This window comes from Cynoglossus semilaevis, chromosome 8 (assembly GCF_000523025.1).
Source record: "Cynoglossus semilaevis isolate Cse_v1.0 chromosome 8, Cse_v1.0, whole genome shotgun sequence".
In the NCBI taxonomy this organism is placed as follows: domain Eukaryota; kingdom Metazoa; phylum Chordata; class Actinopteri; order Pleuronectiformes; family Cynoglossidae; genus Cynoglossus; species Cynoglossus semilaevis.
Genome location: NC_024314.1, coordinates 4,275,988 through 4,288,374, shown reverse-complemented (window position 1 = coordinate 4,288,374; position 12,387 = coordinate 4,275,988). Strand labels below are relative to the sequence as shown.

Genomic DNA, 12,387 nt, shown 5'->3' with positions numbered 1-12,387 from the left:
CAGATTCAACTCCATCTGTTCCACTATAGACGAAGAGGGGAGGAAGAGGAGTGACGGGAGCGCTGAGGTGAGGATGTAATCTGGGGGAGATGGTAGGAGAGAAGGAGGAGGAGGGGGAGCAGAGAGAGGGGAGGGTCAACGTTGGTGCAAATACAAGGAGAAGGATGGGAGTGGGGAGGATGGGGGGTGAGCCTCATTGCTCAGACTCTTGACAAATTTCTTTTTTCTGTCATTCTGAATGTTTGGGTTTGTTCCTTTTTTTTATCTCTGATGCAGACAGCTTTGTTGACAGGCAGAGACAGCAGCGTGTCATATCTTGTGAGAGTGTGTCATGTCGGGATTTGTGATCACCGCGAAACACAAAGACACTTGAAGGTAAACAAAAAGAATCCACGATCACAGTGAGTGAATGGATCTTTAAGCTTCTGGTGACAGCAATAGTCCGTGTCAAGCAAATTACAAAACACAACAAAAGCACAATTTATCACATCCACTGCAAATGTTATTCCTCCCAGGAAATAGACTTTGTTTAATTTGTTTGGGATGTCTGCGTTCCCTAGTGTTTATTTTAAGAATGTCTGCCTTAAAGGTATAATATGCAATTTTTCTTTTTCCCCTCCCCAGCAGGGGATGCTATAAATGTAGTTTAAATGTATGTTTAGCCAATGATGAGAGCGCATTAATCCAACATTTGGGTTACATTTAAATGCAATTATGTCATTCAAACAAAAACAATAAACTGAGCACTACAGGTCAGTCACTGTCCACTGGTGGACCTCAAACCAGACCTGGACAGTGAGTAAATCAGCTGCATACGAGAGGATCTTTAAGATCTTTACAATAAGAACTCTGAGGTGTCTCAGCCCTCATTGCTGCCTCAAATATTCTTTAAATAATTGCAAATAATTTGTATGTTCTGACACTGCAGCGTTTAGTTTGTGATTTCTGTAAAACTTCATCTAAGTTGTTTCTTTTAATAATTTGATGTCTTTCAAACGTTTCTACCTGTCAGACTGAAAATGAAATTCAGCTCACAACAAAAATATGTCAAAATATTTAGACAGAAAATGATAGTAAAATGAACAAATGATTTCACACAAATATGATTTTAAAAACAAAAAAACTCAGGTCAATTTTACCAGTTTGAAACTCACAGCATGAGCTGTCATTATGTGACACCTCTCACGTATCCACACTTTTCCTTTCACTTCATTTGCTCCACTTTGACAGTGTCAAGCACCGTACGCACATCTCCTGTCACTTTCCCAGGCTAAAAAGTGAATCGGCAGCCAGGCCGTCACTTGTGTGTGGTCAAGCGTGGGACAGCCTCGCCCCTCCCCTGGTGACCCGCAGCTGCCATTCACACTGACGTTACCAGAGAGACTCTATTCAATGTCCTCAAAACTGCCCCTTAGCCAAAGGTCAAGGTTCATCTTGCCGCGGGTGGGAGAGATTCCTCTGCCCCTTATGGAGGCAAATTATCAGCCCTGGCTCCATTGATGGGTGGGAGGTAGTGGGGGGAGGCGGGGCAGCTTATGGTATGGCAGTGTTGTTTAGCAGGTATTTAGTCAATACCTTAATTCTGCATTATGCATGCAGTGTACACAAAGCTTAATTACACCACCATGGTCTGGATTCCTCATTCAAATGAGTCTGTTTGATAAATGAACTAGTCTCCAGAGAAGACATGTAATTACTGTACCATTCTCATCTGGCATGAAGACGTCTGCCTACATGTGTAACCCAGATGGAGACAGAACGTCAGTTGTTTGTTCTCTGCTTTTTTTTTTTAGCTGCAGACTTACACAGTTTTCATCACGTAAAGAATGTCCCCCCACCCCCCGCCCTCTTCACAGTGTAACGACTGCTTGAAAGTTAAATGTATTTGAATGATGAATCCAATTGAGCTCTCTCAACATTAAAGATCCCTGGTGAGAAACTCTTGGCCTGAAACTGTTTGATGGTAAAGCTTTTGAAACCAAATGATTTGAGCGTGAAGTTCAGAGGCAGACGTGAAGTTAACTGTCAGTGTGTCTCTCTTTGAGTCTCTCATGAGTGTGTGTTCTTGTGTACTTCACATTTTAAAGACCATTTGCTGCAAACGAGTACATAATCAGTCATTTTTTGGTTCAATTTTAGTTTTATTTTCTATCAATACTTTTTATTTTCTAAATGCTAAATATGAATGGAGAAACGTTTTTGCCAATTTTTTTTTGTTGCTTTAACTAATTTTCTTGCTATGGTTAACTAATCTAACTAATCTTTATCCTTGTCATATTGGCATCATATAGCTTTATATAACTGGTTAATGTTTGAATTCACCTGAGCTCATTTATAAATAGTGTTTTAGCATTTGTGGATTTCCCCAGACATTTTATGCTCAGACTCTAACTGTGGTAAAGTTAACTGTATATATATTTTATAGGTCTGGTAAAATAAAATTAGAATTTTATGTTCAGATATTTCAAGGACATTTAACTCTGGCGCTGCAGAAACAGAAACACGCCTTGTTAACGAGGCCACTCAGAGTTCACGCTCAAAACAACTTTCAACTCAAAATCCACTTTTCAGGGAAAGTCTCAATCCCAGGCTTATTACTACGAAATAAATGCTTCTCCACACTCCAGAGCTGGGTGCTGCTGCTGCTGTGAAATCCTTGGCAGCAGCAACAATTTCTCCTTTTTAGATACGCAGGGAAACTTAGTGGGATGTCGCACAAAATGTGCGTGTGTACTCAGGTAAAATGCACTGTATTTCCATAAATTGTCATTTCAAAAGACATGCGCGTCAGCAGTTTCGCAGCAGGCCCCTGACAACAGCAACACTTGCAGAATATGGAAAGAATTCCTTTTTTTTCTTGTGCTGCTGTCGAGACACACCTGACGTGTTCAAAATACACCGACGCTCTGAGCACAGACAGAAGAAGAAGCATTAACGCCACTTCACTGTTGAATGGAATTAATGTTTCAGATCTTGTAATTCCACCGTCCTTCCTCATCTTCTTCTCTTCCCTCGTGACGCTGCATCATCTGTCTCACCCAATCTCTCGCTCCCTCTACAGTTACACCGACGTCTTCATGTCAGATTTCATTATGTCCAGAAAATCTTGTTTTTTCTCTCCTGCCTGGCAGCTCCACTTCTGACACACTTTCTAACAGATCCACTATCTCACCTCTGCACATGTCTAAACCACTCAACCATACCGCTCTAACTTTATCTTCAAACTCTATCTCCAACTCTGGCTGTTCCTCTGATCTGCTCCCTTCAACCTCCCTCCATCCTGGTGTCTACTCATCAAAATGCCAGCATCCTCAGCCCCTTCAACTCCAGCAGTTGCTGCCTCACATGCATTTAAAACTCTAACATACTTAAATAAAGAATTCACTCTATTAAAACATAAAGTATGTTTTCATATGTTACAGGACACCTGCTTTACAATGCATCACTGAAATCAATCAGAAGCCGAAGAAAGGCTGAATATTTGAAAAAGAAATATTGACCATTCTAACTCTGCACAGGAGCATGAAATTGACACTATGGTGTGTTGAGATTGCCCCCTACTGACCATTATTAATTATAAGGTAACGGATGCTCATCAGAGGTGAAGTGTCACCTGATCACATGATGTTCTGTTGCATACAGTACAACATAGAGAGTTAATAGTCTAAAGAGCTGAATAAGAAGATGTGTTTTTACATAATCAATACAGTATAATTATGACCTTATAGGACTTTGCTTATTAATTTCATTAGTGTGTTTATTAAGACTGGGTAAGAATTCAATTCAATACTTCAGGAGACAATATTGTTTGGGCTGTAATAATTAAATGCAAAGAATCCATAGCTTATCGACCTACGGGGGAGGGAGGGGTGGGGACGGGGAGGGGTGTCACTTCACTTCAGATTCCTCCGTCGACTGCCAGCACAACACACTCAGTAACAATGAGAAATTATTGGAACTCCCCTTTAATCAATAAGCACTTGGTTTAAGTCCAGCCCATTGTGTGAACGTGCTGCCAACGTGTTATCAACGAGTTGCCGAGGGTTGGCGTGCGGCCTCGTTCCGTGATTGCACTCCTGTTAACAATTTGTGACATGGTTCAGGGTCAAAACGGTCACAGGACGAGTCAAGCAGCATATTTGTCCATCTGTTTTCATATGATACATGGGAATGAAGAGCCGTTAAACCCTCCTCGTTTGTAAGACACCAGGGGAAACGAACAGGTCTGGATTTAATTCTAAGGGGATAGGGGACGTCAAGACACAGGAAGGGGAACAACATGTGGGAAGCGACTCTACTCGGTGACGGCTGCCATGGTTACCGGTTTACGATTCTTGTACAGTCACAAAATGTAATTTTCTTTTATTGATCGTTTCTCGATGGGGTAAACACGTGTCTCTTCTTTTGTTTAATAAAGTCGGCATAGAACCTGCATTAATCTATTAGAATTAATTGAGAAATAAAATTAGAAACAATAATTAGTTTTATTCATGCGGTTGGTAAAGTGTAACCCACAGAGAAAAACACAGTAACTGCTGTTAGAAATGTGTAATCTTTTTACTATATAAATGTTTTTCATCAAGTAAAGAACGTGCTCACAGTCAAAGACATATAATCTTCATGATTTGTGGAACAAATCTCATGAAGCACGCGCAGTCACACTTGTGATTCCGTTTGTCATCGACTTGTCTTGGCAGAGTTTGAGGGATTTTGGTCGTGTGCTGCTGTGGTTTTGTCTCAGTTTTCCTGTTTGTGAAGTGCCTCCCATGTGGATTCTTCCGACATGACACAGGTTTTTTTTTTTTATTTCTCGAGGGGCTGTTGCAGCTCAGGCTCTATCAGCATGACTGATCTCATTTATAGTAGTCGCATCCAAAGCGGCCCACGGTGTCGGGGAACGGCAGCCTCGGTGACAGCACAGATCACTGAGCCGTGCAGTGTGGCAGCCGAGGACCTGCATCCTCTGTATGCACAACCTCAGGCTACAGGAGGTGCACGGTGTTCTCCACTGGGGTAAACAAACAGATCACCATGCTCCACTGCAGTGCATTACCCCCTATAATGCATTTAACATGAGCCTATCATTTATTCTTATATAGGGGTTTCTGCCACAAAGCCACAGAGCCACTGCGCTGACAAATTCTGGTCAAATTTTCAACAGGTGATGAGGATGTGAAGCACAAAGTCTGTATTTGTTGTCAGAAAAACCATGGATGTCATTCTTAAGGCACAAATGCTGCATTACAAAATAAAACAAAACAGGAGACCCAGATGAGGTGAGGAAACATTATTATTTATTTTAAGTTGTATTGATATAAATATATACATATGCCTATAATTATGTATGATATAGAACACTATTATTTATTTTTTATATATATTTATATATATTATTTATAATAAAAATAATAATTATTTGTTGTAGAAGTAGTAGCAATAACAGTAATAATGAAATACTAGAGTAAATTACTACTAATAAAATTTTCATTACTGTTTTCAGTAGCAGATTAAATGTATTACTATTATTTTTATTATTCATAATTAATATTGTTTTATTAATTAATTATTATTTTTGTTTTATTCATTGTATTATTGTTGTTTATTCATTATTGTTTCATTATTATTTAAATTCAATGGTCTTTTATTGTAATTAACTTTCCTATGCTTTAACTGTGTAACTTATTCCTCACCTCACCAACTTAACCATTCAATGCTGGACAGTGAAGGCAACACTGACTCCAGTTAGCTTGCTAGCTTCCAGTTGGCTGGTTTATCTGAAACATCTATCCCATGATACACACGCAGATAAATCCTAAGACAGGTTGTGTTTTTGAATGCACAGACTGCTGGATGTTTAGCTTCGTTTTGTTATTCACTAGAAATATGGTGACCCAACAAAACTGCATGTGGCCCGTGGTATTTGCTGATGCTTCAGCCTCTTAGAATAAAACATACTGAAACTGAATTGTGTTTATAAATCCCTTACTAGGCTCTAACTAGCTCCCACTCATTAGGCCCACTCAAAATATGTCCTTGAAGTTCCTAAAATGTCCCTAATTGATATGAATATTAATATGAAGTATTTTCAAAGCTTTGATGACTTGTCCAACTTTTGTCACCCAAATACTCTAAATTCACAAAAAATAAAATCAGACAGACAAAACGAGGTCAATCAGACTTTTTCTTCCGCAGGGAAAGACCAACTACATCCATTTGTATGCCGTTAATGGCAGCGCAGAGAAAGAAGCTCATTCTGTAAAAGAAAACTCATCATCTTGTGACAGCCATCTCTGTGGCTCCATATTAATCCCCCCTCTTTTGCTTGTAATTGATTTCTTCTTCAATTTATTAATACAGCTGATGGAGCGCCTGCAGCACAGCGCTAGTTATCTGAGGCCTTCCAGGCCCTTCCTTAGCTGAGGGTCTGCATTAATATTAATAAGAGCATTCAAGTAACGTATTGATCACAGAATCAATGTCTGTTTCTTTGCACCTTGCTCAAATGATTACTATGAAATGGAACAGCATTAAGTCAGGAGATGAGCCTGCTTTTCAATCATTTCACATTCAGGTTTCCCTTTGGTTGTTTGTGTGTAAATCAGTTACCCTAATTCCAAAAAATAAATGGATCTACAGATAAGATTCACAGACCACACTTTTTAGAAGTTTCTAAGTCTTTACCTAAATCCTGCAGGGATGCATCAGCATGTGTAACATGTCTTGGATGTTGACGTTATCCTCATATCCACAGACACCTGCAGCTGTCTGTGGATATGAGATTCTGAAGGTGATTTAGAGGAAAGTAACTGATTCATGCTTTCACTGCAGATGTTAATGAAACAGTCGACATAGTCAAGTACTATCAGACATGTAGGTATAACTTCACTAGGGTTGTACTCTTTCACCAATAGCTTACTAGTATTTTCAATACCAAAACTGTACTTTATGCAGTGTTTCTATAAATATGCAATGAACTAGAAGGCATGTACTATGTACTGCACATAGGTGGACCAGCTCTGTGGGAAATGGTGGAGGTCTACTGTGCCGATAAACTGAGACATTAATGTGTTAGTGTAGTTTTCAGGTGTTTAATTATTTGCTAGTATCTAACAGAACAAATATTACAGTAAGTCTTTGTCCCGCATGTTGAAATACCTCCAAACTGCTGACATTATCTACCTACAGTACTTCATTTAACTTTCCACAGAGCAATAACTGCAGTAAAAAACACAGTTGTAATAAGCCATTACCGAGTTTCAGATCGCTGCTTTGGTACACGTTTTTGAGTACGAGTATTCAAATAAAGTATCAGCCTCAATTCATTGGTATCTGCTATGAAAAGAAAAAAAAATACCATCCAAATACCATCCAACAATCTTAAGATGAGCAGAAGAAGAAGTCTTCCTTGTCTGACACCTCTATGCCCATGCTGCTCAACGATCAATACTACAGGAGAGGATGTCCTGCACTGAGGACAGCCCCACAGTTTTATTAACGTACCAGAACAGCTACGTCTTATCAGCTCCAGGGTTGTTCTCTCCCATGTCTCAGTGGCTCAGTTTGAGTGCAGTGGGGTGAACGTTACAAATGTCCAACCAATGCTGATTTACCTCCTTGTGTGGCAGCAGGCCATTACGAGGCAGAATGGGCCAGCGCCAACGATCACGGCTGCCCACCACCTGCCAAAAACGCTGGCCCTTAAGTAGAAAGAGAGCATTGTGGGTGTAGGAGAAGTAGGCAGCATCAACGTTGCCATCTGGATGGTCTCCGCTCACCACGGGAGGGAAAACATCCCTGATGTTTTTAGGGAAGCCTCTTGCCAAGCTGTTGGCTGCTACATTGAATGCATACACCTGTTTGAACAGATAATTGTTTTTCCCCCTCTTTCACTGTGGTCCATTCAATAACAACAAGGAAACAAATCACACAGGAAGTGTACTCTATGTGTTGTGTCAGCCTGGATGAGCCCTCTAAATATTCAGAAACTAATAATTAGTTTGAGATATTAAGGTCGGAAAACTGCAAAAGAATGTGTTGTTTGTTTGAATTTCTGTCAATACATAATCACACGTGAAATATTTTTAAAAAGATTTTGTCCCAAACTTTATAATTCCCTCAGTGCATTATACACAGTGTGTAGTTTGTCCCTGGAACCACCCAAAGACCTGTTCTGTGTGGCATTTTGTGCTTATTTGATTAAAAACTTCAGAGATTTAAACCACCCAAAGACCTTATTTGATTAAAAACTTCAGAGATTTAATAAATTGAAAATTTTACAAAGGCCTAACTGTGTAATTAACTGTAACTTAATGTGACAGGAGTGGCATTTTAATCATGTTCTATGGCAATTTTGTAATAAATCAAAAAATTAAAATGTAATGTCCTGGGGCTTTTGTTGAGCTCTTGTCTGATGGTGTTTTATTCAAACGTAGCTGCCACTTCACTTCACAATGCTACTAGCTAACACTTGTTATAATTCTCCTTTTGTGTTCTGACTTCTTCATATTTAATAAACAAAAAGAAAACAAAAAGGTTTGAAAAAATGTTGTCACACTCACAAGTCTGTTCTTGAAGAAGTAGATGTGAGAGTCTCTCCTGTCGTAAAAGGCCGTGTCGATGGGACCAGAAAGGCCTGGAAACCCCTCGGAGATTAGCCTGGGATAACGACGTCCTCCTGGGTCCTGCGCAAAAACCTTGTCATTTTCAGTGTCATACCTCCAGAACTGAGTACCTGCATAGAACAGCAAGACTTTCTTTAGCTCTCCTGAAAGAAAAGAATCTCAACTGTGACATATAAATGCATGTTACCTTTAAAAAAGTACACAGCATCGCTTTTCCTGGACCATACGTGAACGTATGCATCCACCCCGTCCGCAGGTATCCCACGCCAACCAGTCTGAAGGGTCACGGGATCACCGTAACGTGTGCGGTTATTTCTGTTCTCGTACAGCCAGTACCAACCGTCTCTCATGAAATAGGTGTTGAAGCGAATGGAGATTTCCCCGTACGGCGTTCTTTCTTTCCTGATCCAGTCAAAAACTGTGTTGAACCCACCTTTACACACACCTGGTGAGAACAAATTACACTTTATTATTACAGTATGTGCAAAAATAACCGCTATGTGTATATGTGTCCACTAGATGGTGCTGTAGCCTCGTACCATAGAGGTTCTGTATTGCCTTTCTATCCATCCAGTCCATCTCGAAACCAGAGCCCTGTGGCAGGTAACTGGGCTGCATTATAGACCCAGACCTGTATATGTGAGGGAGGCCTAACACGTGACCAATCTCATGAACTGCCACCTACAAAACAAAGTAAATACATATATATACTGTATATTAAACTTGATCACAGTACTATGCTTACACTAATATTTCATGTAAAGTACTTACCTTGAGAAGGCTGATCCCACTGCCAGTATTAGGAGCAGTGAAATGTTCGTCATCATCAAAGTGTATGTCACCCAAGAACCAGGCATGAGCAAATTCCTGACCAGTTCCATCGAACCTCTGGTTACAACCAAGATGTCTTCCTGTGTGAGAGAAGGTGACAGTCTGGATCAGTGAAAAAATATATAAAATTTAAAGAGCAGCATTTCAATGCAGGTCATGGTACCTGGAGAGGCAAATATTTACAGAGGTGGTGGATTGACAACCATTGGTCAAGGTCGGATATATTTCCTAATAGCTTAATAAGATTTTTTGACCAAATAATTTGACTCAATTTTTTTACACAAAAAGTTAATAATTTTTTCATAAATTTCTCATTCTGCATACTTTTCTTGTTCATATAGTCTAAATATATTATTGTCGGTGGATAATGTTAATTTGAATATTTTTGTAGTTCTCCTAGGGCAAAAAGTGTTTTATCAATTTGGCCTATTCAAGTAAAAACCTACTTGACTTTAAAAAAAAACAACGTTATTTGCTTCTTAACATAGTTGATGATGTTCTCACAGACTATAGTTCCGGCCTTTAGTTGTAATATCTGACCTGTGCCAAAGCCCAGTCTGATGTCAACGTCCTCCAGTGGAGAACGCGTGTCTTCCACAAACTCCAGTGGCGACACCTCACTCCACATCCTGAAGGCCAGTCTGAAGATGTACCTCTGCTCCTCCACCGACAGCTGACTGCTGTAGCCTTCACCGATGAGCCTCCAACTCAGCACCATCTTGGAAAAGGCCATGTAACCAGTGGAACCCAGGTCCCTCTTTCGTCTGCTTCTGGACACAAGAGCCGCGAGGTGGCGCTTCCTGCGCCGGACTGTTTCGCTCTGGTGTCTGCCGTCTGTGTCCACGTTCCCCACTTGACTGTGTGTCACTGTGTCATTTGAACTCTCCGCAGCCACGTCGCTGAATATGTTGAAATCCTCTGTGCTGTTTGTGCTTGTGTGATTGGAAAGAGCTGCGAGGTCAGTATCTGTGTCATTGAAGTTGAATGTGTTGTCTTCAGAAGTGTTTGATGCCCTCAATGAAGGGTCGGTAATTATGTCACCTGATGTAAAGTTGCTGTCCGTCTCATTAAAATCATCACTAAAACCACTCTCACTGTCTAAGATGCTATCATCTTTATGGGCGCTCAGGTCCAGCTCCTTGTCAGGGACACCACATCTGGGTTTGTTCATGGCCAACTTGGTGGCCTCATCAAACACTCCTGTCAGAGGCAGGCCAGACACTTTCTGGAACTCTTTAAGTGCTGAAATAAATGCATCACTCTGACTCAGTTTCTTGTGTATACCTTCAACACCATCTTGAGGAGAATTCCTGGAATGGAACGTTGGCGTTCCCTCCTGGATCATGGCTTGAAGATCAAGGAAATCATCATTAAAATCCACAGGTGAATCTTCAAACGGAACCTCCTCCCAGTCCACTGGCTGCATGAACCCATATCTGGAGAGAAATAACTATTCAAAAGACAAGATAGAAATTACAAGCAGTTCCAAAATGTTTTACATAAGACGGGAAATTTCAAAGACAGTGAGCGGTCACCTCTGCTGTGTAGGTGTCTGTTATATCCTGAGCCTGGTGAGATGTAAGGGTCTGGATGTCGGAGTGGTCTCGGCTGTGGAAAAGTTTCTCTGCACCACCTGAGCTGATGCTGGTCAGACAGAGAGAAAATATCAGCTGGGTAAAAGTCAGCATCGTGGTGTTGGGTTCTGTAGTGACATAAGATCCAAATGTGGTGGCTGATAGAAGGAAAAGCGGTGTTTTATAGCTGCATCCTACCATCTCACACACCCAGCTGAGGGTGCGACTCTCTGAAGACTTCCTACTTTTCTCATCCTTGGGCGAAGAGCAAACATCTGTCACTGATTGGTCTGTGTGGATGTTATAGATGTGTGATACACGCTCCAACGATTTTAAGTGAACTGGTGTTGAACTGCCTCTGCTTTCATCAGGATACTTGAACACAACAAAACAACTCCAACAAGTAAATACAACCATGTGCAAACTCTCAAATTACACCAGGGGTCATCAAGCATATTTGTCGGAGGACCATCATTTACTGGACAGACACCTTTCTTTTTACCACATTATTATTTGATGTTTATTGTTTTTATATTTGTATATTTTATTAGAAAACTGAAGGTATTTTTAGTGCTTTTAATAGTCAGGACCACACAGTATTTTCTCTTTGATGCTTACAATTTTGGAATCCTGTTGTGGATTGGACGGATCCACCAGATTGGACGGTACAGTGGGCAGGATTTGGGCTGCGATCTACTGAATGGATGATCACTTCTTTACACAAAACTGCTGTGTCTTTCCTGAAATTAACGTTTAAACATTAACATATAAATACATTCAGTTTAAATATACACAAATATAGAAATATACAATATGACAGGGCAGGATAAGATCTTCAGAGATCAATTATTGGAGAACTTTGGCTATCACTGCTGCCAGGTGTTCAGCTGTTGGTTTCTCTGCTGTACAGCTGACACACAGGCCTTCTGCTGCCATGGCATCACCTGTAGTCGTTCCAATGGCTGCAAACTGAAGACACAGATATTTATTTAATAGGCTTTCAGATGCAGTACAGACTAGTATTTTCTTTATTTTTACTGCAGTATACCTTTATCTGAGTCAGCTGGTCACCACTCAGCCTACGGATCACATCTAGACAGAATTTAACTCCTGATGGACTGAAGAAGGCTACGCTTCCTGGAGAACCCTTTCAATAAAAAATAAAATAAATACATTTTGTACAATTACAAGTAAATATTTAAATTAGTTGAGAAAATTTTACCTGCTCTTCAAAAAAGTTCTTTAAGTTTTTCTCCAGATCTGGATGTTCGGCTGTTTGATAGACAGTCAGTGTCTCCAGAGGCACTCCTGGAAACAAAGAACCATTCCAACATTAGGTTAAAGAGGTGTCTCAATTATTT

General features: G+C 40.3%; 1 protein-coding gene across 14 annotated transcripts in view; it reads right to left on the bottom strand.

Annotated features, from left to right (window-relative positions):
• The window catches only part of uros (uroporphyrinogen III synthase), a 35,085-nt gene that overhangs the window by 20,722 nt on the left and 1,976 nt on the right, over nucleotides 1–12,387 (bottom strand). For 3 of the 14 annotated variants that reach the window (XR_003050326.1, XR_003050327.1, XM_025057650.1), the window contains exons 1-8: nucleotides 11,645–11,868; nucleotides 11,225–11,401; nucleotides 10,988–11,096; nucleotides 9,993–10,902; nucleotides 9,393–9,532; nucleotides 9,161–9,302; nucleotides 8,809–9,066; nucleotides 8,559–8,731 (exon numbers count right to left, since the gene is read on the bottom strand). Coding sequence is in view for 10 of the 14 variants with exons in the window: in XM_025057650.1 (XP_024913418.1) it covers nucleotides 8,559–8,731; nucleotides 8,809–9,066; nucleotides 9,161–9,302; nucleotides 9,393–9,532; nucleotides 9,993–10,902; nucleotides 10,988–11,096; nucleotides 11,225–11,301 (1,809 nt within the window). In the remaining 4 variants the exon portion in view is untranslated. Of the gene's footprint in view, nucleotides 1–5,499; nucleotides 7,854–8,558; nucleotides 8,732–8,808; nucleotides 9,067–9,160; nucleotides 9,303–9,392; nucleotides 9,533–9,992; nucleotides 10,903–10,987; nucleotides 11,097–11,224; nucleotides 11,402–11,482; nucleotides 11,996–12,074; nucleotides 12,174–12,248; nucleotides 12,335–12,387 lie in introns of those variants that run through there. The other 11 variants (XR_003050328.1, XM_025057653.1, XM_025057649.1 and 8 more) reach the window with 10 other exon arrangements.